The sequence below is a fragment of the Schistocerca serialis genome, chromosome 10, assembly GCF_023864345.2.
Source record: "Schistocerca serialis cubense isolate TAMUIC-IGC-003099 chromosome 10, iqSchSeri2.2, whole genome shotgun sequence".
Classification (NCBI taxonomy): Eukaryota; Metazoa; Arthropoda; class Insecta; order Orthoptera; family Acrididae; genus Schistocerca; species Schistocerca serialis.
In genome coordinates this window covers 192,246,278-192,268,759 of record NC_064647.1, presented here as the reverse complement: position 1 = coordinate 192,268,759, position 22,482 = coordinate 192,246,278, and the positions used below count along the sequence as shown (strand labels likewise).

At 43.5% G+C, this 22,482-nt stretch overlaps 1 protein-coding gene across 1 annotated transcript in view; it reads left to right on the top strand.

Moving 5' to 3' along the window:
• Nucleotides 1-20,698, top strand: part of LOC126425198 (1,5-anhydro-D-fructose reductase-like) — a 78,798-nt gene extending 58,100 nt beyond the window's left edge. Inside the window, exons 6-7 of the mRNA XM_050088154.1 lie at nt 14,892-14,989; nt 20,573-20,698. Coding sequence (XP_049944111.1) covers nt 14,892-14,989; nt 20,573-20,615 — 141 coding nt within the window. The 3' untranslated portion in view covers nt 20,616-20,698. The remainder of the gene's footprint in view (nt 1-14,891; nt 14,990-20,572) is intronic.
• Nucleotides 20,699-22,482: the final 1,784 nt, after the last annotated feature.

Here is a 22,482-nt window from a genome sequence, read left to right as displayed (position 1 = left end):
TGTGGAGGGGCAAGTGGTGAGCACACCGCACTCCCGGCCATTGTTAGTTTACGGGATGGAGCCACTACTCCTAGTCAAGTAGCTTCTCAATTGCCCCCAGAAGGGCTGAGTGCACCCCGCTTGCCGACAGCACGCAGCAGACCGGACGGTGACCCATCCAAGTGCTAGCCAGGCCCGACAGCGCATAACGTCGGTGACTTGACGGGAACGGGTGTTACCATGGCGGCAAGGTGATTCGTATACACTACCTGAAACAAGCGAAGCATCTATAAGCCAAAATGGAAACGAAATGAAACCTCACAGGTTGAGAGGATACGTGACGTTATTAAAGTGATAACAAGATCGAATCAGATTTACAATGTTACTTTTCTTTCTCCTCGTGTATTGGGAAACCTTTTATTGAGGTTACTTTATATCTGTTGTTGTGATAGCGGTCTACAGAGAGACAGGTTGAGGTTAGTTGGTTGGTTTGGAAGAGAGGGCCAAACAGCGAAGTCATCGGTCCCATCGGATTAAGGAAGGATAGGGGAGGAAATCGGCTGTGTCCTTTCAAAGGAACCATCCAGACACTTGCCTGAAGCCATTTAAGGAAATCACAGGAAACCTGAATCAGCATGGCAGGACGTGGGTTTGAAACGTCCTCCTCCCGAATGTGAGTCCAGTGAGCTAACCACTGCGCCACCTCGCTCAGTAATTTACAAGTAACTTGCCACTATGAGCCTGCTTATCAGTAAGACGATGCACCCATTCTGACCTTGGCCCTTGCACTGATTCGGCTGGGAAGGGCGTCATAAATCCAAAGCATGCTCCCCTAAATTAAGCTGGCCCATAACTGTCATAGCTTGTCCTAGATATACTGATGCTGCAATGCCATTGACATCCGAGCTAGCCCCACACATGTTGCATTCGAGACACACCAGCGGATCTTGCTGGCTGCGGAAGTACCTCAGTGTCGCGCAGACAGTTCATAGGGTACATGCCGTATGCGGACGAGGGTTGTCCTGTTGAAAAATGGCACGACGATACTATCACAGGAGAGGTAACACATGGGAACTTAGTACGTCCTGACAGTCAGTTATGCCGTGAGGATTCCCAACCAGCCGTGACGTGAAGTCGTAACCGATGCCCCCCCCCCCCACACACACACACACACACTATGACGCCGGGAATAACACCTCTGTGCCTCTCCAAAACACTTGAAGAATGGGACCACTCCCCAGATCACCGTTATACTCGCCGGTTATGGTCATCTGGGATGGTGCAGAACCGATATTCATTCATGAACACAGCGCGACGCCATTCACCATCAGTCCACGTTTCTCAGTCATAGCGTCACTCCTTACACAGCCGTATGTTTTGCAGTGATAATGGCAGGTTACTCATGGGACGATAATTTCCTAGTCCGACTGCTGCTAGCCTCTAATGGTGCCGGATGACATAGAGCGTTGCAGAAGGTCCACTATTTGTTCTCGGATGTCAGGCGCAGATATAAAGCAGTTACAATGTGTGTGATGCACACAGCAGCGATCCACCCTTGTGGTGCTCAGAAGTGGTCGACCAGAACCCTGAGGATGAGTGTGCCTGCCCTAATAGTCTATTGCCATGCAGTCCAACATCGGGCCATTGCATATATATGAATGTCAAACAAATGTGAATATTGCACGATTGGGTCAGTCAGCCGAATGGAAGCTCACAATGAGACCTCTTTCAAACTCTGTCAGGTGCTGATAACGCTGTCTCATACGAGTACACAGTCCGCCCCCAGTAGCTGAGTGGTCAGCGTAACAGAATGTCACTCGTAAGGGCCCGGGTTCGATTCCCAGATGGGTCGGAGATTTTCTCTGCTCAGGGACTGAGTGTTGTGTTGTCCTAATCACCATTTCATCCCCATCGACGCGCAGATCGCCGAAGTGGCGTCAACTCGAAAGACCTGCACCCGGCGAACGGTCTACCCGACGGGAAGCCCTCACCACACGACATTTATTTATACGAGTACACTGCATCTCTTTGTCCGTCACAGTGGTGACACAATGTCTGACGCTTTTCACTCCCTTTGTACGAGAAGCTACCCAAAATTTCCGAGAATTTCATTGTAAAAAGCAGAAAACTCTGCGTTCATTCTATTGTTCTCCGTCATCTCCAAAGTACTTGCCAAGGGCATATATGGAACGATCCCAGCGTTGTTCCCAATTTTGGAAGCACTCCTAGAAGTCCGTAGGGAGAAGGGCGTTCAGGGTGCTTTCCAATTCCACTTGAATGTCTTCAGTCGAGTCAAAACTTCGTCCTTTAAACGCGATTTTCACCTTCAGCAACAGGTAGAAGTCGCACAGGGCAAGGTCTCGCGAGCAGGGATGGTTAGGGACCGTTGCCATGTTGTTTTTGGCTAAGAATTCCCTCACAACAAGCGACATGTGCGCGAGTGCATTCTCATGGTGTACCGACCAGTCTTTCTTGTATCAAGTTACCTTCCATTAGGAATGTGGAATGCACTCAACAACTGTGACATGACTTTCGAAATGATGGAGCACAGCAATCAGTCGTTCATTTCTTCCGGGTTTTATTAAGCAAATCTAGACTTCGGCTGGTGCCTAGCCATTATCAGTGCACTATATCATAGTATCAATGCATGTCCTAGTACGTCAGTCCCCTGTTGTACGGCTTCCTTCACAGTTCTTTCAAGACTTCTGTATAATACAGTAGTCCTTCACAGTTCTTTCAAGACTTCTGTGTAATACAGTAGTCCTTCACAGTTCTTTCAAGACTTCTGTATAATACAGTAGTCTTTCACAGTTCTTTCAAGACTTCTGAATAATATTGTAGTCCTTCACAGTTCTTTCAAGACTTCTGTATAATACAGTAGTCCTTCACAGTTCTTTCAAGACTTCTGAATAATATTGTAGTCCTTCACAGTTCTTTCAAGACTTCTGTATAATACAGTAGTCCTTCACAGTTCTTTCAAGACTTCTGTGTAATACAGTAGTCCTTCACAGTTCTTTCAAGACTTCTGTATAATACAGTAGTCCTTCACAGTTCTTTCAAGACTTCTGTATAATACAGTAGTCCTTCACAGTTCTTTCAAGACTTCTGTGTAATACAGTAGTCCTTCACAGTTCTTTCAAGACTGTGAAGGACTACTGTATTACACAGAAGTCTTGAAAGAACTGTGAAGGACTAATGTATTATACAGAAGTCTTGAATGAACTGTGAAGGAAGCTGTACAACAGGGGACTGACGTACTAGGACATGCATTGATACTATGATATAGTGCACTGATAATGGCTAGGCACCAGCCGAAGTCTAGATTTGCTTAATAAAACCCGGAAGAAAAGAACGACTGAAAGCTGTGCTCCATCATTTTGATAGGAGTTTCTTTTTCCACAGCTCCGGCCGTTTGCGCCGAATGCACTACTGGGCATTAAAATTGCTAGACCAAGAAGAAATGCAGATGATAAACGGGTATTCATTCCACAAACATATTATACTAGAACTGACGTGATTACATTGTTACGCAATTTGGGTGGGTGGATCCTGAGAAATCAGTACACAGAACAATCACCTTCTGGCCGTAATAACGGCCTTGATACGCCGGGGCATTGAGTCAAACAGAGCTTGGATGGCGTATACAGGTACAGCTGCCCATGCAGCTTCAACGCAATACCATAGTTCATCACGAGTAGCGACTGGCGAATTGTGACGAGCCAGTTGCTCGTCCACCATTGACCTGACGTTTTCAATTGGTGAGAGATCTGGAGAATGTGCTCGCCAGGGAAGCAGTCGAACATTTTCTGTGTCCAGAAAGGCCCGTACAGGACCTGCAACATGCGGTCGTGCATTGTCCTGCTGAAATGTAGGGTTTCGCAGGGATCGAATGAAGGGTAGCGCCACAGGTCGTAACACATCTGAAATGTAACGCCCACTGTTCAAAGCGCCGTCAATGCGAACAAGAGGTGACCGAGACGTGTAACCAATGGCACCTCAAACCATCACGCCGGATGATACGCCAGTATGGTGATGACGAATACACGCTTCCAATGTGCGTTCACGGATGCGACCATCGTGATGCTGTAAACAGAACCTGGATTCATCCGAAAAAATGACGTTTTGCCATTCGTGCACCCAGGTTCGTCGTTGACTACACCATCGCAGGCGCTCCTGTCTGTAATGCAGCGTCAAGGGAAACCACAGCCACGGTCTCCGAGCTGATAGTCCATGTTACTGCAAACGTCGTCGAACTGTTCGTGCAGATGGTTGTTGACTAGCAAACGTCCCCATCTGGTGACTCAGGGATCGAGACGTGGCTGCACGATCCGTTACAGCCATGCGGATAAGATGCCTGGCATCTCGACTGCTAGCGATACGAGGCCGTTGGGATCCAGCACGGCGTTTGGTATTACCCTCCTGAACCCACCGATTCCATATTCTGGTAACAGTCATTGGATCTCTACCAACGCGATCAGTGATGTCGTGATACGATAAACCGCAATCGCGATAGGTTACAATCCGACGTTAATCAAAGTCGGAAACGTGATGGTACGCATTTCTCCTCCTTACACGAGGCATCACAACAACGTTTCACCAGTCAACGCCGGTCAAGTGCTGTTTGTGTATGAGAAATCGGTTGTAAACCTTCCTCGTGTCAGCACGTTGTAGGTGTCGCCACCAGCGCGAACCTTGTGTGAATGCTTTGAAAAGCTAATCATTAGCATATCACAGCATCTTCTTCCTGTCGGTTAAATTTCGCATCTGTAGCACGTCATCTTCGGGATGTAGCAATTTTAATGGCCAGTGGTGTATTTTCCATTAGTCTCACAGTAAAACTGCCCGTTGACATTCTGACTAGGTGGATCAAACTCCTGATGCACTACTCCCTGAATGTCGGAAAAAAATGAATAGTGTTGACTTCATGTTGCAGCGAACTTGTCGAGTTCTTTTCAGCCTTGGAGAAGATGACGTTTTCCATTATGATGATTGCTTCTTCGTTTCAGAATCATAACCATAGAGCCAAGATTCACTCTGGATAAGAATTTTGGACACTTGGCCTCTTTGTTGCAGCTCAGTGCACGTCTGACTCCTAACGTTGAGTTAATCGGTGCTGAGAAGCCGAGGTACAAACTTCACTGCAATTCGTCTCATCTTCAGTTCACCAGCTATATTTCATTGACATTACGAGGTGCATTCAAGTTCTAAGGCCTCCGATTTTTTTTCTAATTAACTACTCACCCGAAATCGATGAAACTGGCGTTACTTCTCGACGTAATCGCCCTGCAGACGTACACATTTTTCACAACGCTGACGCCATGATTCCATGGCAGCGGCGAAGGATTCTTTAGGAGTCTGTTTTGACCACTGGAAAATCGCTGAGGCAAAAGCAGCACGGCTGGTGAATGTGCGGCCACGGAGAGTGTCTTTCATTGTTGGAAAAAGCCAAAAGTCACTAGGAGCCAGGTCAGGTGAGTAGGGAGCATGAGGAATCACTTCAAAGTTGTTATCACGAAGAAACTGTTGCGTAACGTTAGCTCGATGTGCGGGTGTGTTGTCTTGGTGAAATAGCACACGCGCAGCCCTTCCCGGACGTTTTTGTTGCAGTGCAGGAAAGAATTTGTAGGATGCACCTGTTACCGTAGTGCCCTTTGGAACGCAATGGGTAAGGATTACGCCCTCGCTGTCCCAGAACATGGACACCATCATTTTTTCAGCACTGGCGGTTACCCGAAATTTTTTTGGTGGCGGTGAATCTGTGTGCTTCCATTGAGCTGACTGGCGCTTTGTTTCTGGATTGAAAAATTGCATCTACGTCTCATCCATTGTCACAACCGATGAAAAGAAAGTCCCATTCGTGCTGTCGTTGCGCGTCAACATTGCTTAGCAACATGCCACACGGGCAGCTGTGTGGTTGTCCGTCAGCATTCGTGGCACCCACGTGGATGACACTTTTCGCATTTTCAGGTCGTCATGCAGGATTGTGTGCACAGAACCCACAGAAATGCCAACTCTGGAGGCGATCTGTTCAACAGTCATTCGGCGATCCCCCAAAACAATTCTCTCCACTTTCTCGATCATGTCGTCAGACCGGCTTCTGCGAGCCAGAGGTTGTTTCGGTTTGTTGTCACACAATGTTCTGCCTTCATTAAACTGTTGCACCCATGAACGCACTTTCGACACATCCGTAACTCCATCACCACATGTCTCCTTCAACTGTCGATGAATTTCAATTGGTTTCTCACCACGCAAATTCAGAAAACGAATGATTGCACGCTGTTCAAGTAAGGAAAACGTCGCCATTTTAAGTATTTAAAACAGTTCTCATTATCGCCGCTGGCGGTAAAATTCCATCCGCCGTACGGTGCTGCCATCTCTGGGACGTATTGACAATGAACGCAGCCTCATTTTAAAACAATGAGCATGTTTCTATCTCTTTCCAGTCCGGAGAAAAAAAAATCGGAGGCCTTAGAACTTGAATGCACCTCGTATAACGTACAACAGACCAAGTCTGTTACAAACAACGTGAATTGTCTGCCTTCGGTCTTCGTGAAGCACGTCACTCACTTTCATGATAATTTCCGGTGTTATGCGTGTCGACGATCGACCAGAATGTTTTTCATCTTCCACAGATTCTCGGCCTTCCTTGAAGTGCTTGAACCACTCAAATGCTCTTGTTTAACTCAATACATTCTCATCAAATGCCTCTGTCAGCATGCGGAGAGTTTCAGCTGCAGTTTTCTTCAACCTGAAACGGAATTTTATGCAAATTCTTTGCTTTCTCACGTTATCCATTTTACAATCAGCAGAAGTACTGAAACACGTCCTGGCACACACCACTACAATTCACAATTGCAAGCGCCAAAGATTACGCAACTTCGTGCTGCAGCAGCTAAGACATTTATATGAGAAGTCTAGCGACGGAATGTCTGGTTTTACCGGTGCAATGAAATTCTTGGATATTTTGGGTACCACCTCGTATATTCAGCCTGGTAACAATACTCAACACGAACAACGCAGAGAATTGCAACTAGTCATTAATGGTATTTACGTCTGCAAAGTTACATGGACATCCGACCACATCTTCTGGGAGCTTCATTCTTCTTATGAGGGAGTGTATTTCATCATCTTCACTGTTATGTTAATACGGGAAATGTATCAGTGACATCATAGATCAGTGCGCGAAACGATCACACTCAACTGGCAAAATGCATATTTTGGCCCATACTTTTCGTTTTCGTCCTCAATCCAAAACAGCTCCTTCACCTTCAAGATGATGGAACCAAGTGGTCGTTACCATTCTTTTCAAAGCGAAACTTTTGTCTGTGCCTTCAAACAGAAGCGTCACAAATTTGTCAGTCTTGAACATCGTTCCCCTCACAAAGCTACCTCCTATATTTACTTGGGTAGTTACTACGACTTTCACAGCTGGATCAAGATGCTTGCGATAGCTTCCGAGTACAGGTGTAAGAACTGTACTGCGTCTTTCTTCCATCGCCTTTCACCCAGCTAACTAATGTGTTTCGTTATAACCTCGCCCTTACAGGCAGCTAGCTCTGTCGACTGCCTCTCCCGGAGGCGTTGACTGCAACATCCATACGAAACGCATACCCTGTCTGAACTATACTGGCACGCCATCAGCCATCATCACCCAGCACAGAAGCACACTGCCACACAAATGTTGCTACAAGGACGACAAGCTGCCCGATCAGCCGTGCCACCTACGCAAGGTCTTCAGGAATAACGGCTACAACGATTACCAAATAAATGGACTGACCTCAAGCATAAGACCGCGGACGTGGTGCAAGAACAAAGTTTACATTTCTGCCGCTCTGAGGTTCAGTATCGTATAAGATAATGTGCCTGCTCGAAAGACACAAAATCAAATCACCGTTCGACCTTCCGTGAAAAATCCAGCACTTATTGAGACCAGTTAACCATCAGGCCACAAGGTGGACTGGAAGGACATTAACAACTACATCGGTTTGGATACCACCCACTGAAATAAATCTGTATTTTTAAGTATAATTAAATTAGGGTGTTCATTTCATTTTCATTGAAAAAGGGGACATTTAAAATAAATTAGTGAAAAACCTGGACAATGAAGGAAAAAACGGGACATAAATATTGTACTGACTAAATTTAATACAGATACAAGTTTACCTTTATAACGTGCTCTCAGATTATCCCAAATCACTTTTTACAATTATTCTGCCACACTATCACCGTACTTTTCACTTTTATGTACTTTATCATGAAGTGCATTTTCGTTTTAAATTATATCATAAAAGTCAGTACACGATACACCATTAAAGTGTGTTTTGACAATGAGCAAGGCCCTCACTGTTTCAACTTGCATTCTGTTTTTTTTTTTCATCTGACCACAAAGAGTTCACTAACGAAAACACACGTTCCACAGCAGCATTTGACCCAGGAATTGCCAGACAAAACTCCACCAAATGAATCATGTTTTTCATGTTGATGTTTTTACTTTTGAAATAAGCAAATATTTTACACCACGTTGGACTAACACTTTCTTTGTCTCCTTCACTTTTTATGAATTTCTGTGCACATGAAAATTCATCGAACAGTTCGTCTTCATCAACAGGAAAATTTGGTACAATAATTTTAACAAAAACACAACAGTCCTGAATATCATTCCACTGTAGCTGCTCCTTTTCAGTATTAACCCAGTCAAATGCTTTAAAAGGTGTGAGAAATAGTAAACACCATTCTTTAATATTTAAAATTACTTGCGATTTTTGACAGTTCGGTACATGTTTGGGGTTAGCTAAAAGTCATCACACACTTCCTAGCGTAAATAATTGCGCAGTTAATAGCAAGTCAAACAACCAGTAACTTAAAATACTCTAACCAAGCGGAATCATAAAAAAACGGGACATTTGAGCGTCCCCCAAAAAACTTTCGGGACAGCGGGACATTTTGGTAAAAAACGGGACTGTCCCGGGAAAAACGGGACGAATGGACACCCTAAATTAAATGTACCATAACTGATATTAACAAATCAAATATTTGTCGTTATTGTTGGGACAAATAAACAATAAAAATAAACATTTTATAGAAATAGGTAAATCTTCAGCCTTAAAAGTATTATTATACTAGTGCGAGGTCACAGACACCTAGGTACTTTTACTGAGGCGTCTTGTCACGGTCAGCACGACTTCCCCCGTCGGAAGCTCGAATCCCCCATCGGACAAGGGTGTGTGTCGTCCTTAGCGAAAGTTAGTTTAAGTAAAATGAAGTAATGTGTAAGCCTAGGGACCGGTGACCTTAGCAGTTTGGTCGCATAGGAACTTACCAGAAACTTCCAAATTTTGCCTAGGTACTTTTCATCACATCACTTGACTAGATAACTACAGTCCAGCAAGACAGACAATCTAAATAAATAAAATTAATTGCCGCATGTATGAAAGATCACCTCCCTAGAACGACTTGACCGATTTGGTTGATTTTTTTGTTGTGGTGTTGGTTATTGCCAGGACAAGGTCTGTATGAAAGAAAGTTTTTGGAGAAATCTAACGGAAAAGTCGAAAATCAACATTAGATTCGGTATGTATGAAACATCATCAATTAAGAATGGCTGCACAAATTTGGTTGATTTTTTGTCTTTGTTGTGTTCGTAATTGTCAGGACAAGGTTTGAATGAAAGAAAATTTTTATAAAATCCACCGGAAAAGTCGGAAATTAAAGTCAGTTGTGAAAGGTCATCACCCGAAAACAGCCCGACCGATTTGGTTGACTTTTATTACGTGTTCGTAATTGGGAATGGTAATGGTACTTCTGTTATGAAAAATAAAATAAGACAAAAATTGCGTTCAGTTCGGCAGTTCTGCTGTCAGATGTTTTCATATTAAAAAAATCAGTTTGACAGTTTTATGTGTGTAATATATAAATACATATGTAATATGTAAAGGGGAAACGATGTTACCAAACATCTCGAAGAGTTCTTGATCGATTTAGTTCAAATTATTACACAATATTCTAATTAACATTTGGTTCGAAATAGGCAATAGGCTATACGTTTTTGTAATATATGCAATGTAAACATATGTGAGTAATTTATAAAGGGGAGAGTGTTGTTACTACAAATCTCCAAAAAGTCTTGACGGATTTGCTTCACACTTTAACACGACACTGTACTGAATATTCAGACGGATGTAGACACAGTGGCATGGACGGGGGTTATGCACAGAGAGATGGGGGAAATGTAGGGAGAGAGAGTGGACAATGAGAAGATGAGCAGAGAGAGAGATATGAGGACAGGGAATTTAGGATGTATACGCAATTTCCATCGGAGTTTAGCAACTGCGAAACATTACCAGGTTCGATAGTTGATTATAAAACAATTCAACAACAACAAAACATAAAGTAAATATTATTATTATTATATTGCTACATGTCAAGACGATTGGAAGAAGCCACACAAATGTCTATGGCATTTTGTACAAAAGAACGACATTTTATATCATTATTATACTTATTTTCATTGCAAAAATCACATCGACGAGGTTTTCTGGTAGCTTTCCATATTCCTGCTCACCTTCTTCTTCGCCGAGATAGCTTTTGATAGAAAGTCGAAGTTATCTTGGTAGACGAGCATTATAATTTGTCTTCTTCGTAATTGGCTCCTTTATATCAAGGGAAAGTCTTTTAAGAAATCGACCACATTCCCTACTAGAGAAACCATGTGTGTGGGGGCGACTGAATTTTTAAAGTACGAGCGCACTCACGCCAGCAGCATCCAGAACTCCCTAAAAACACCAGAGTGGCCATCTTCGAGTTTTACGTTTGGTGCTCTTATCGCGACACAGTTGGTCGAAAACGTCCACTCCGCATTTTGTCATCTTGTTCAGGTTTTTGCGAGTGCGCTTATGTTCCAGGTGATTCACACATGAATGATAAAATAATAACATTTTTGTATTTGCTTGGTGTAAAAGAAACGAGCATTTTATCAGGGTGCAGGTCGGAGTGGCCGCTGGGTCTAACCGACATCAAGTCTGAAGCTATGGCATTGTATGTCAAACGAACATGGAGCATAATGTGTAATGATCCAGGGTGCATTACAGCAAAACTATACGATATTGTCAGGCCAGAAAGAGTAGAGCCGCCGATAAATATACAAAAAATAAGTTTTAAGCTGAATCACATTAGGGAGTATTATCATGAACTATGTTATCTCAGCAAAAAGCTTTTAAACTCCAAAAACGTTACAGCAAAGGCGATTTTAGCTGAAAGACGGAAACATGAAAGGAAAAATAACATAGAAACTAAATATGCTGGAATAGCATGGAATGTGGTCTGGAAAAATATCAGTAGTGATGTTCTTTCGTCTGACGTGAAAACAGCGTGGTGCAAGGTAGTCAATAACATCATCAGCACTAATGAGCGTCTTTTTGCCATCGGTTTAAGTGACACTAACCTCTGCAGCAAATACAACCTCGTTGATGGTGTGCCTCATCGTTACACATGTGGAGATCGGATTATCAACTGGAGGTGGACCAGGGAGAAAATTGCTCAAATAACAAGAACTTCAGCAAACAATGTACCGACTAACATTTTCTTCAGACCAGAGGAAAGTTACTACCCTCAGGCAAAAAATAACGCAGTGAGTTGGTTAATGGGCAAATATACAAGTTACGTTTTTAACAATATTGGGAGCGATGAACATATTGAATACAAGATGTATATGGAAAATGAATTCGAGAAAATACTTAAATATCAGAATCACAATAAGAAATATGGTAACATGCTCCAAATTGTCTTCAACCGAATGGTCATAGGTTTGGAACTGGATTCCTAGTAGAGAGGGAATGGGTTGGGTCACGTTCCCGACCCTAACCTCACTTGCAAGTCACACATGAAAAATAAATCAGCAGTACAGCAGATACAAGAATATGGCGACAAACATCTGGTGTATGATATAAAGGAAGATCTTGAAATCCCTGCGGATGCGTTTAGAAGGCTGGAACTGACAAAAATAACAAGGCACTGAAGTATTTTACGACGTCGCTGTTCGAGACTGGTCTTCTGTCCACGTAGTTTACCCTGGAAGGAACACACATCAAGGATTTACTGAATGATTAATTTGGGTCTGGGAAATGATGATGAGGAACCGGCTGCAGAAGAAGAAAATGTGCCGTGCTGAACTGCCACCAGTTGAAGGTGATAGTGGAGGTGCTAAATTGTGCTACTGCTAAATACTCATTTTTTGAATGCTGTAATTTATGACTGCAATTATCTGTCACCTTATTTATGTCATTTCATTGTAGCCATTTTTGTCGCTGTTTTTGTGGGGGAAAAAAGCGGTTCTAGGCGTTACATTCTGGAACGCTACGGTCGCAGGTTCGAATCCTGCCTCGGGCGCGGATGTGTGTGATGTCCTTAGGTTAGTTAGGTTTAAGTAGTTCTAAGTCCAGGGGACTGATGGCCTCAACAGTTAAGTCCCGTAGTGCTCAGAGCCATTTGAACCATTTTTTATCAGGGTCGTTGAGAAAATGAAATGACATCGGAGGTGCTTTCCTGGAGTTACCCATATGCGGCGGCATTTGCGGCTTATTTTTGCGTCACGTGCCGATTATTGAGAGTTTCGTTTTAGTCAACTCGTCGGCCAGTTCGCACACTGTGAACCAATGCTCTGTCGTGATATTTCTGTTTGTGTTTCATACAGATTCACAAAGCTGTAAAACACACCTCGTTGGCATGCAAAGGTTTACTCGTTCTTTTTTCTGTGATTCCTTCCCAGCGTAAGGAATTACATCCAAAAAATAAAATGTTTTTGCGCCATATATACTGCAAATTTTCAAGCTATATTTGCCAGGTTTTTTTTGGCATAAACGTTTTAATAGGGCAGCGTCCTCTCAAGCTAAGTAACGTTTCAACTACAGTCAAGTATGCAAACGGCGTATAATGGCCACCAGCACCCGCAACAAACGTCGGAGAACGTTTCAGGGAAAGTCTTGACTTCATAGGAAATAAATATCCAAATTATCCATTATTTATAGGTGGAGACTTTAATCTGGCGTCCATTGACTGGGAAAATTACACGCTTATGACAGGGGGCAGAAGCAAAGACAGTATCCCCGTAAGATTTTATGTTGACTATGCTACAAATATGGCACCATTCTTATCCATCATCTGTCAGAGACCATTGGAACAGCGGAAAGTTCCACGGGACTGGAAGAAGGCCGTTAAAAGAATCTTTCATTCACCTTTTGACAGCTGCTTTCATTTCGCATAATTTCTGTTTGTCAGCGGGGCCGTGACTACGTTTAAAACGACTGTGCAAAATTCTCTGCTTTCTCAGCAACCTCCTAATATATTTGTTGAACCAAGGTGGATCCTTTCCCTCCCCTATATTTTTGCTAGGCACATATTTATCTAGCACGTGGTGGACAATACCTTTAAATTCGGACCAAAGATACTCAATATCTTTATGTCCCGTGGTGAATACTTGGAGCTGACTATGAAGATATTCATGAATGACACTTTTTCCCTCGCGCGATCCGCGAGTGGAACAGAGGGGGGAAAATATGACTTTGGCGCGAATAGTGCCCTCCGCCACACACCGCTTGCTGGCTAACGGAGTATATATGTAGATATAGATGTAGACTGGTAAATAGATCCAGAACTCTCGAAAAGCCGCAATTTGTCGTTTCGTTTCCTTTAGTCTCATGTTTTCTTGTCGTCGAATCTAAGGGCACAGATAAGAAATTCTAACCGCTTTTTAGACACTGTAAATCGTAAAATTGGGGATCCGTCAATTTTGAAAACAATTCCTCGGTGCTGAAACGGAATTTCTTCATGCATCCCCGCCTATATAGCAACTCACCAAGCGCTTCCATCTCAGGTTTGTACCACGTACATACTATTGGACAGAACTGAGTCGCCCGGCTATTCGTTCGATTTCCCGATTTGTGTATTTCTCTAATATCTCAGTCACTTCTTCATTTACAACGAAGTCCTCTGTGCCTTTAGCTATACCCTTAGCCGAGGCAAAGTGTAATACTACATTTTTTGTAGGCGTTTTGGTATATTTAGACTTTAGTATTGTGTTGGTCATTATTGTTTCTAAACCTTTCTCTAGCGTAGAATATCTAGCTTCTTCGGGTAGCTGTCCTCCTTCTTGAAGCAAGCGCTGCAGGGGTTTGAATTCATCGTCGATGGCCTAATCATCAGATAAAGCGCTAGCCGATGTCTCTCAGGAACAGTCACCAAATTTTCTTCATCCGCATCATCAGAATCCATCGACATTTGCCTTTACAACGCCTTTAAAACCTCTTCTGGTGTGGTGAACAGTTTTATGGCCCATTGTGGTAAAACCTGGAACAGAACAAAAAATTAACAGCGTTAACGAAATTGGGTGGAAATCCACCACAGCTACTACCACGTGCATATCAACGTCGTGTGGAATCCCATACTAGGAACGTATGTAGAGCGGGCAGTATGTACCACGGAGCAGGCGACCGCTCCAAACTGTACCGTGAAGCGTGACGGGCTAGGGTTCACAACGTGGAGGTAAGATATGAGCTACCCCGGGCATGCCACTATCATGCTGTTTGGAGCTAACGAATCGTAATGATACTTGCTTTGACATTTCCATATTCTTCGTCCAAAGGCTTTTCATTCTGTGCCTCTCACTGTCTATCGACTCGAGGCGTCTTTGCGCCATATCTCTCTAGTCTTACATATTTGTGATCAGTTCTACGCATCATGTGCAACTAGATTTCGGCGGGCCACTCTTTCTGTGTGTTGCAGTTCTCCCATCGTCACTGTACATTACAGCTCAATTCCAGGTCAAAGCACACTCTTACTTTGTCTAAACCGTGACTCACATTTAAGAACTCATGTTAACTACACTAACTTAAATTAATGTAAAACTTACCAACTTTCAGGTATTTGATTTCGAACTCTCTCCAGAAGATATGGAAGCCCTGGAAGCGCTGGACAAAGGACGGAAAGGCCGACTGGGAAGCGAACACTCTCTCCCTGGGTAACTACACCACAGTATTCATTTTTTTTTTTAATTTCATTGCGCACTCATGCCACTTACATACCTGTTCGCTTAACCCGGCTCTTTGCGAGAGACGTTTGACACTTTTCAGATATTTATTATCGGTCATACAATAACGATCGTAAGTTCATTTACTATCTATTATGTGATTGCATAACTTCTTAGCGCTTTTGTTTTGTATGTTGGTAATTCGGTTGCTATGGCTTTATTTATCAATTGTCATTTTTATTTGTAGTTAAGGGGAGGTTTACTATCTTTTGGTTCAAAAAATCGATTTTTGGATCCCTGAAAGTGTTTAGATTCCACTCCTGAAACGGTTTTTCCGAATACGGGACGGAAATGTTTGTTATTCGCGGTTGAACAAAAAAATGCACCTGCCTGAAACCGGCCTCTTTCATGCACCAGTTTTTTTCTTTCGGAGGACGAATTATTGTACCGGTGCTTAGGAGGAAACACACAAAATTCAAATGAAAGTTTGAACGCATGTGTTTGGAAGTTAAGCCCCCCTAGCATTTGCATTCTGGTGCGAAGACTGTGGAGATTGCGACTTTCCTGGCAGTGAGCAGCTTCCATGAAGGGTATTCAGCCATTCTGAAGACCATGACAACGATGGATGTCACCCTGGGACTCTATTCGACGCATTCGGACGACCACCGGATTCAAGCGGCCGGAAAACCGCTTGTCGCCGGCCGTACGAGCGGCTCTGGAGCAGCGCAGGACGGCCCAGGTCGAGCAGAACGCCCTCTGTGATGAAGAGGAAGGACTAGTTTATGGAGCCGGAATAGCAGATTGAAAATACGTTGCATAATATTGCTTTTATATGTAGTCAAAACTTCAAACGCGTTTTTCTCGAAATGACGTTATTTTTATTACTCTCTATCTACTGAATCTACTGAACCGATTGGCATGATTGTTTCGGACGAAACTAACTACATTGTCTAGGAGTTATACCACTTTTTTCCGATCCATCAACTATACATATTTTTACTTGGCGGATGAAGTCGAAAAATCGATGAAAAAACCCTACTTTTTTCAAATGGCCGCCATTTTGTTTCCTATGGTCCAAATAATTTAAGCGAGGTACAACTCCTAAAGAATTTTATATACTTCGCTAATGTCAACTCAATTTTGATTTCAGCCGAGCCGGCTGACCTGTGACATACCGGATGTGGAGGTCTACATCGAAAATTTGTTTCGTTCCGACGGCACTTCCACCTTTGCTCTTCGACATAACATTTTGACCACATTTGACATTGATATCTGTAACACATACCGAGAAAAAAATTCTCAAAGAACATGCTTTACTCGGGCCAAAGATAGTAAACCTCCCCTTAACTGTTGCTATTTGAGTTTACATATTGTCATTTTGTCATTTGGAGATAGTGAGTGAGCTGTGTACGCTAGGAGATGGAGTGCCAATTGGAGAAATTGGAGCATTTCCTACATATTCTTCTGACTGACTTCACTTGAGGGGTAACAGCAGCAGAGGCAGCCAGAAACATTTGCGCCGTGTATGGGGATAACGTCATTGGACAGAGCACGCCAAGAAATTTGTTTTCTCGCTTTAAGGTTGATCGTTTTGAGATTAGTGACTGTACAGGTTCAGGAAGACCTTCCAGATTTGATGCAGATCGCTTAAACGCAGTACACAACAATGATCCACATCAGTGGACTCGCGAACGGGCAAATGTGATCAACTGTGATGATTCCACCATCTTGCGACATTTGTATGCAATGTACAATGTTCAAAAATCGGGTTTGTAGGTCCCGCATGTTCTAAGCCAGAACCTCAAAAATCAGCATCTGGCCATATACACTACTGGTCATTAAAATTGCTACACCACGAAGATGACGTGCTACAGACGCGAAATTTAACCGACAGGAAGAAGATGCTGTGATATGCAAATGATTAGCTTTTCAGACCATCCACACAAGGTGGGCGCCGGTGGTGACACCTACAACGTGCTGACATGATAAAAGTTTACAACCGATTTCTCATACACAAACAGCAGTTGACCGGCGTTGCCTGGTGAAACGTTGTTGTGATGCCTCGTGTAAGGAGGAGAAATGCGTACCATCACGTTTCCAACGTTGATAAAGGTCGGATTGTAACCTATCGCGATTGCGGTTTATCGTATCACGACATCACTGATCGCGTTGGTAGAGATCCAATGACTGTTAGCAGAATATGGAATCGATGGGTTCAGGAGGGTAATACCGAACGCCGTGCAGGATCCCAACGGCCTCGTATCACTAGCAGTCGAGATGACAGGCATCTTATCCGCGTGGCTGTAATGGATCGTGCAGCCACGTCTCGATCCCTGAGTCACCAGATAGGTACGTTTGCAAGACAACAACCATCGGCACGGACAGTTCGACGACGTTTGCAGCAGCATGGGCTATCAGCTCGGAGGCTATGGCTGCGGTTACCCTTGACGCTGCATCACAGACAGGAGCGCCTGTGATGGTGTACTCAACGACAAACCTGGGTGCACGAATGGCAAACGTCGTTTTTTCGGATGAATCCAGGTTCTGTTTACAGCATCGTGATGGTCGCATCCGTGTTTGGCGACATCGCGGTGAATGCACATTGGACGCGTGGATTCGTCATCGCCATACTGGCGTATCACCCGCCGTGATGGTATGGGGTGCCATTGGTTACACGTCTCGGTCACCTCTTGTTCGCATTGACGGCACTTTGAACAGTGGACGTTACATTTCAGATGTGTTACGACCCGTTGCTCTACCCTTCATTCGATCCCTGCGAAACCCTACATTTCAGCAAGATAAAGCACGTCCGCATGTTGCAGGTCCTGTATGGGCCTTTCTGGATACAGAAAGTGTTCGACTGCTTTCCTGGCCAGCACATTCTCCAGATCTCTCACAAACTGAAAACGTCTGGTCATTGGTGGCCGAGCAACTGGCTCGTCACAATACGGCAGTCACTACTCTTGATGAACTGTGGTATCGTGTTGAAGCTGCATGGGCAGCTGTACCTGTACACGCCATCCAAGCTCTGTTTGACTCAATGCCCAGGCGTATCAAGGCCGTTATTACGGCCAGAGATGGTTGTTCTGGGTACTGATTTCTCAGGATCTATGCACCCAAATTGCGTGAAAATGTAATCACATGTAAGTTCGAGTATAATATATTTGTGCAATGAATACCCGTTTATCATCTGTATTTGTTCTTGGTGTAGCAATTTTAATGGCCAGTAGTGTATGTATCTTTCCTTGCTTGTCATCAACTGGCTCGTGAAAAACACCGACCGTTACTGATGGAGAGAAATTGTGTCTTTATGCTAACGTAATGAGAAGAAAGGAATGGTTGAGCCCAAACAAGCAGACGCTACCTAAGAACAACGACCAGAAAGACTGCATGAAGTGTTGGTACTTGACGATGACGTCCGCCCGCATTCTGCTAGACTGTCAGGAAACACTGTAGAGAAATTGGGTTCGGAAATCATTTCGTGCCCACCTTATTCACCCGATCTTGGTCCCTCAGGTTTCCACCTTTTGCGTTCTTCTATTTAACAACCTCCGAGGAATTTCCCTTGCGGATGAAAATGCATTTCGAATGTGGCTCGACGAGTCCTTCGCCTCGGAACAAGATTTCTACAGTCGCGGAATCGAAAAGTTGCCCCAACGTTGGCAGACTGTTGTAAATAGTGAAGGAGAGTATATTATTGATAACTAAAGGCTCTGTTACGTATACAGGGTGTTACAAAAAGGTACGGCCAAACTTTCAGGAAACATTCCTCACACGCAAAGAAAGAAAATATATTATGTGGACATGTGTTCGGAAACGCTTACTTTCCATGTCAGAGCTCATTTTATTACTTCTCTTCACAACACATTAATCATGGAGTGGAAAAACAGAGCAACAGAACGTACCAGCGTGACTTCAAACACTTTGTTACAGGAAATGTTCAAATGTCCTCCGTTAGCGAGGATACATGTATCCACCCTCCGTCGCATGGAATCCCTGATGCGCTGATGCAGCCCTGGAGAATGGCGTATTGTATCACAGCCGTCCAGAATACGAGCACGAAGAGTCTCTACATTTGGTACCGGGGTTGCGTAGACAAGAGCTTTCAAATGCCCCCATAAATGAAAGTCAAGAGGGTTGAGGTCAGGAGAGCGTGGAGGCCATGGAATTGGTTCGCCTCTACCAATCCATCGGTCACCGAATCTGTTGTTGAGTAGCGTACGAACACTTCGACTGAAATGTGCACGAGCTCCATCGTGCATGAACCACATGTTGTGTCGTACTTGTAAAGGCACATGTTCTAGCAGCACAGGTAGAGTATCCCGTATGAAATCATGATAACGTGCTCCATTGAGCGTAGGTGGAAGAACATGGGGCCCGATCGAGACATCACCAACAATGTCTGCCCAAACGTTCACAGAAAATCTGTGTTGATGACGTGATTGCACAATTGCGTGCGGATTCTCGTCAGCCCTCACATGTTGATTGTGAAAATTTACAATTTCATCACGTTGAAATGAAGCCTCATCCGTAAAGAGAACATTTACACTGAAATGAGGATTGACACATTGTTGGATGAACCATTCGCAGAAGTGTACCCGTGGAGGCCAATCAGCTGCTGATAGTGCCTGCACACGCTGTACATGGTACGGAAACAACTGGTTCTCCCGTAGCACTCTCCATACAGTGACGTGGTCAACGTTACCTTGTACTGCAGTAACTTCTCTGACGCTGACATTAGGGTTATCGTCAACTGCACGAAGAATTACCTCGTCCATTGCAGGTGTCCTCGTCGTTCTAGGTCTTCCGGTTGCGAGTCATAGGCTGGAATGTTCCATGCTCCCTAAGACGCCGATCAATTGCTTCGAACGTCTTCCTGTCGGGACACCTTCGTTCTGGAAATCTGTCTCGATACGAACGTACCGCGCCACGGCTACTGCCCCGTGCTAGTCCATACATCAAATGGGCATCTGCCAACTCTGCGTTTGTAAACATTGCACTGACTGCAAAACCACGTCCGTGATGAACACTAACCTGTTGATGCTACGTACTGATGTGCTTGGTGCTAGTACTGTAGAGCAATGAGTCCCATGTCAACACAAGCACCGAAGTCAACATTACCTTCCTTCAATTGGGCCAACTGGCGGTGAATCGAGGAAGTACACTACATACTGACGAAACTAAAATGAGCTCTAACGTGGAAATTAAGCGTTTCCGGACACATGTCCACATAACATATTTTCTTTATTTGTGTGTGAGGAATGTTTCCTGAAAGTTTGGCCGTACCTTTTTGTAACACCCTGTATATAAGTTGTGTTTAGTAAACTTGCGGAAAAACGCTACGAACTTATGCACCAACCCAATAATTTACTTGTTACAGTTTCATGTTTATGCAATGAAACCCGACGCACCTTCATTTAAAAACTAGGTGAATGAATAATTCATCAAAGCGATTCTTACGAATGAAATAAATACTTCAGCCCTTCTTCTTAAAAATTTAATCTATCACACTAGCCCTACCTTATAGCTCCATAACTTACTGTGTACTTTCCAACTCTTGCACTTCTGTTTCAGGATTGGAAAGCACCCAGAATTCCCTTGGTTTGAACGCTATTAGTTCCGAGGAATAGAAGACTGCAACTACACAAAGAGTCAGCAGTGTGGTTCCGACTGAAATGTGCCCGCATCACATAATAATCCTTCACCTTTGAAAATGTTTTCCTGACATTCTCTTTGTACTATTACATTACTAAAAAAAACAAATTTCTTAACAAACCACAGCAATGCCTGTTATTATTATAAATTTCCATTCAAACTCCATTCACGTTGCTGTATTGAAAATCACTTGCTTGTAACTATCTAGAAGTGGATAACTTGAAATAATAAGAGATTGCTGCGAGTTTCAATGGACGGATCACACGATTCACTGAAACAGGGAACATCATTACTATGGTAGAATGGATAGATTTGAAAAATCAGGTAATGAGGGCAGCAGAGGATCAAATCAGCAAGATCCAATGGGAATTTTTAGACAACTCGTGATATTCTGAATTCAGTTGACGAGAGGAGAAAATATAAAGCGAAAAGGGTGAAGAAGAAGAAAAGCACCTAAAAGAGACATTAGTAGAAAGGGAAAAATGACAAAGGAAGAATGGCTCTTTGAAAAACGAAAATCTGTAGGGCGTTTACGGCTCTGGGAAAGGCTAGATGACAACATGAGAAATATGAAAGAAATCTTTGGAAGAAAGAGAAACAGATGTACGAGTAACATGACATAAGATTGCAGTCCACTAGTAACTAAAACTGGAAGGTTGAAAGGTGGAAAGAATGTGCTGAAGTGCAATACAAACGAAGTGCAAGATACTATGGAAAGAGAAGAATTAGCTGAAAACGAAGTGGGGAGATACGACATTGCGAGAGGAATTTGACAGAGCACTAAATGACGTAAGTCGAATAATGCTTCTGGAGTAGACAGCATTTCCTCAGAATTATTGAGGTTCTTAGGAGAATCAACCATGAAAAAACCCGTTCCACCTGGGATACAAGGTGTATCAAATGGACTTCCCGAAGACTTCCAGTTCCATAGAAGGCAAGAGCTGGCAGGTGTGAATATTACGAATGATGAGTTTAATAAGTCATGACTGCAAAATTATTTACTGAAGAATGGGCAAAAGTGAAAACCGACTTCGGAGAAGATCAATTTGGGTTTTGGAGAAACGTAGGAGCGCGGTAGTCAAAACTGACTGTACAACGTATCTTAGAAGATAGGTTGATGAAATACAAACACACGTTTGAGTAGCTAAATCGCACCACCTCAACAGCTGTAGATGGAAAAAGATCATACATTCGCACACATGTACACTCATTCTCCTTTCAGACATATGTACACATACCAGGTGATTCCGTGATCTTGTTACAAACTTTCAGAGATGATGGAGAAGGGTAAATGTGCCAATCTGAGGTAAAGGACCCTGGTCCGGAAACGACAGAGAAGATATTTATAAGCGAAAATCGTCCTGATACCTCTGACAATGGGATACATGTATCGACATTGACGTTTCTACGATTGTAAGGTAGGCAAATTGCAGACGACCAAACCAAGACAAAAATGTCTAACAAACATGTCCTCTAAAATGCATAGCTTAAGAGCTACGAGCACTTGATTGTGCATATCTTAAGAGCAATGGTCACATTCAGCGGAAGAGATGTGTCTCAGATTAGCGTAGGTGAACAAGTGCTCATACCCCTTGAGGTGTGGACTTTAGACCCATGTTTACTAGACTTTTTCTCTTGTTTTGGTCCATACTATCATCTCTGAGAGTCGCCTACCCTACAGTCTTTGCGACATAAAGTACCGGTTCAAGTGTTCCACCATCAGAGGTATGAGAATGATTTTCTCTTATGACTTGCGACTCGGTCGTTTCCATACCATGGTCTCTTTCCTCAAATTCATACATTCACACTTCTCCATCATCCCTGGAAGT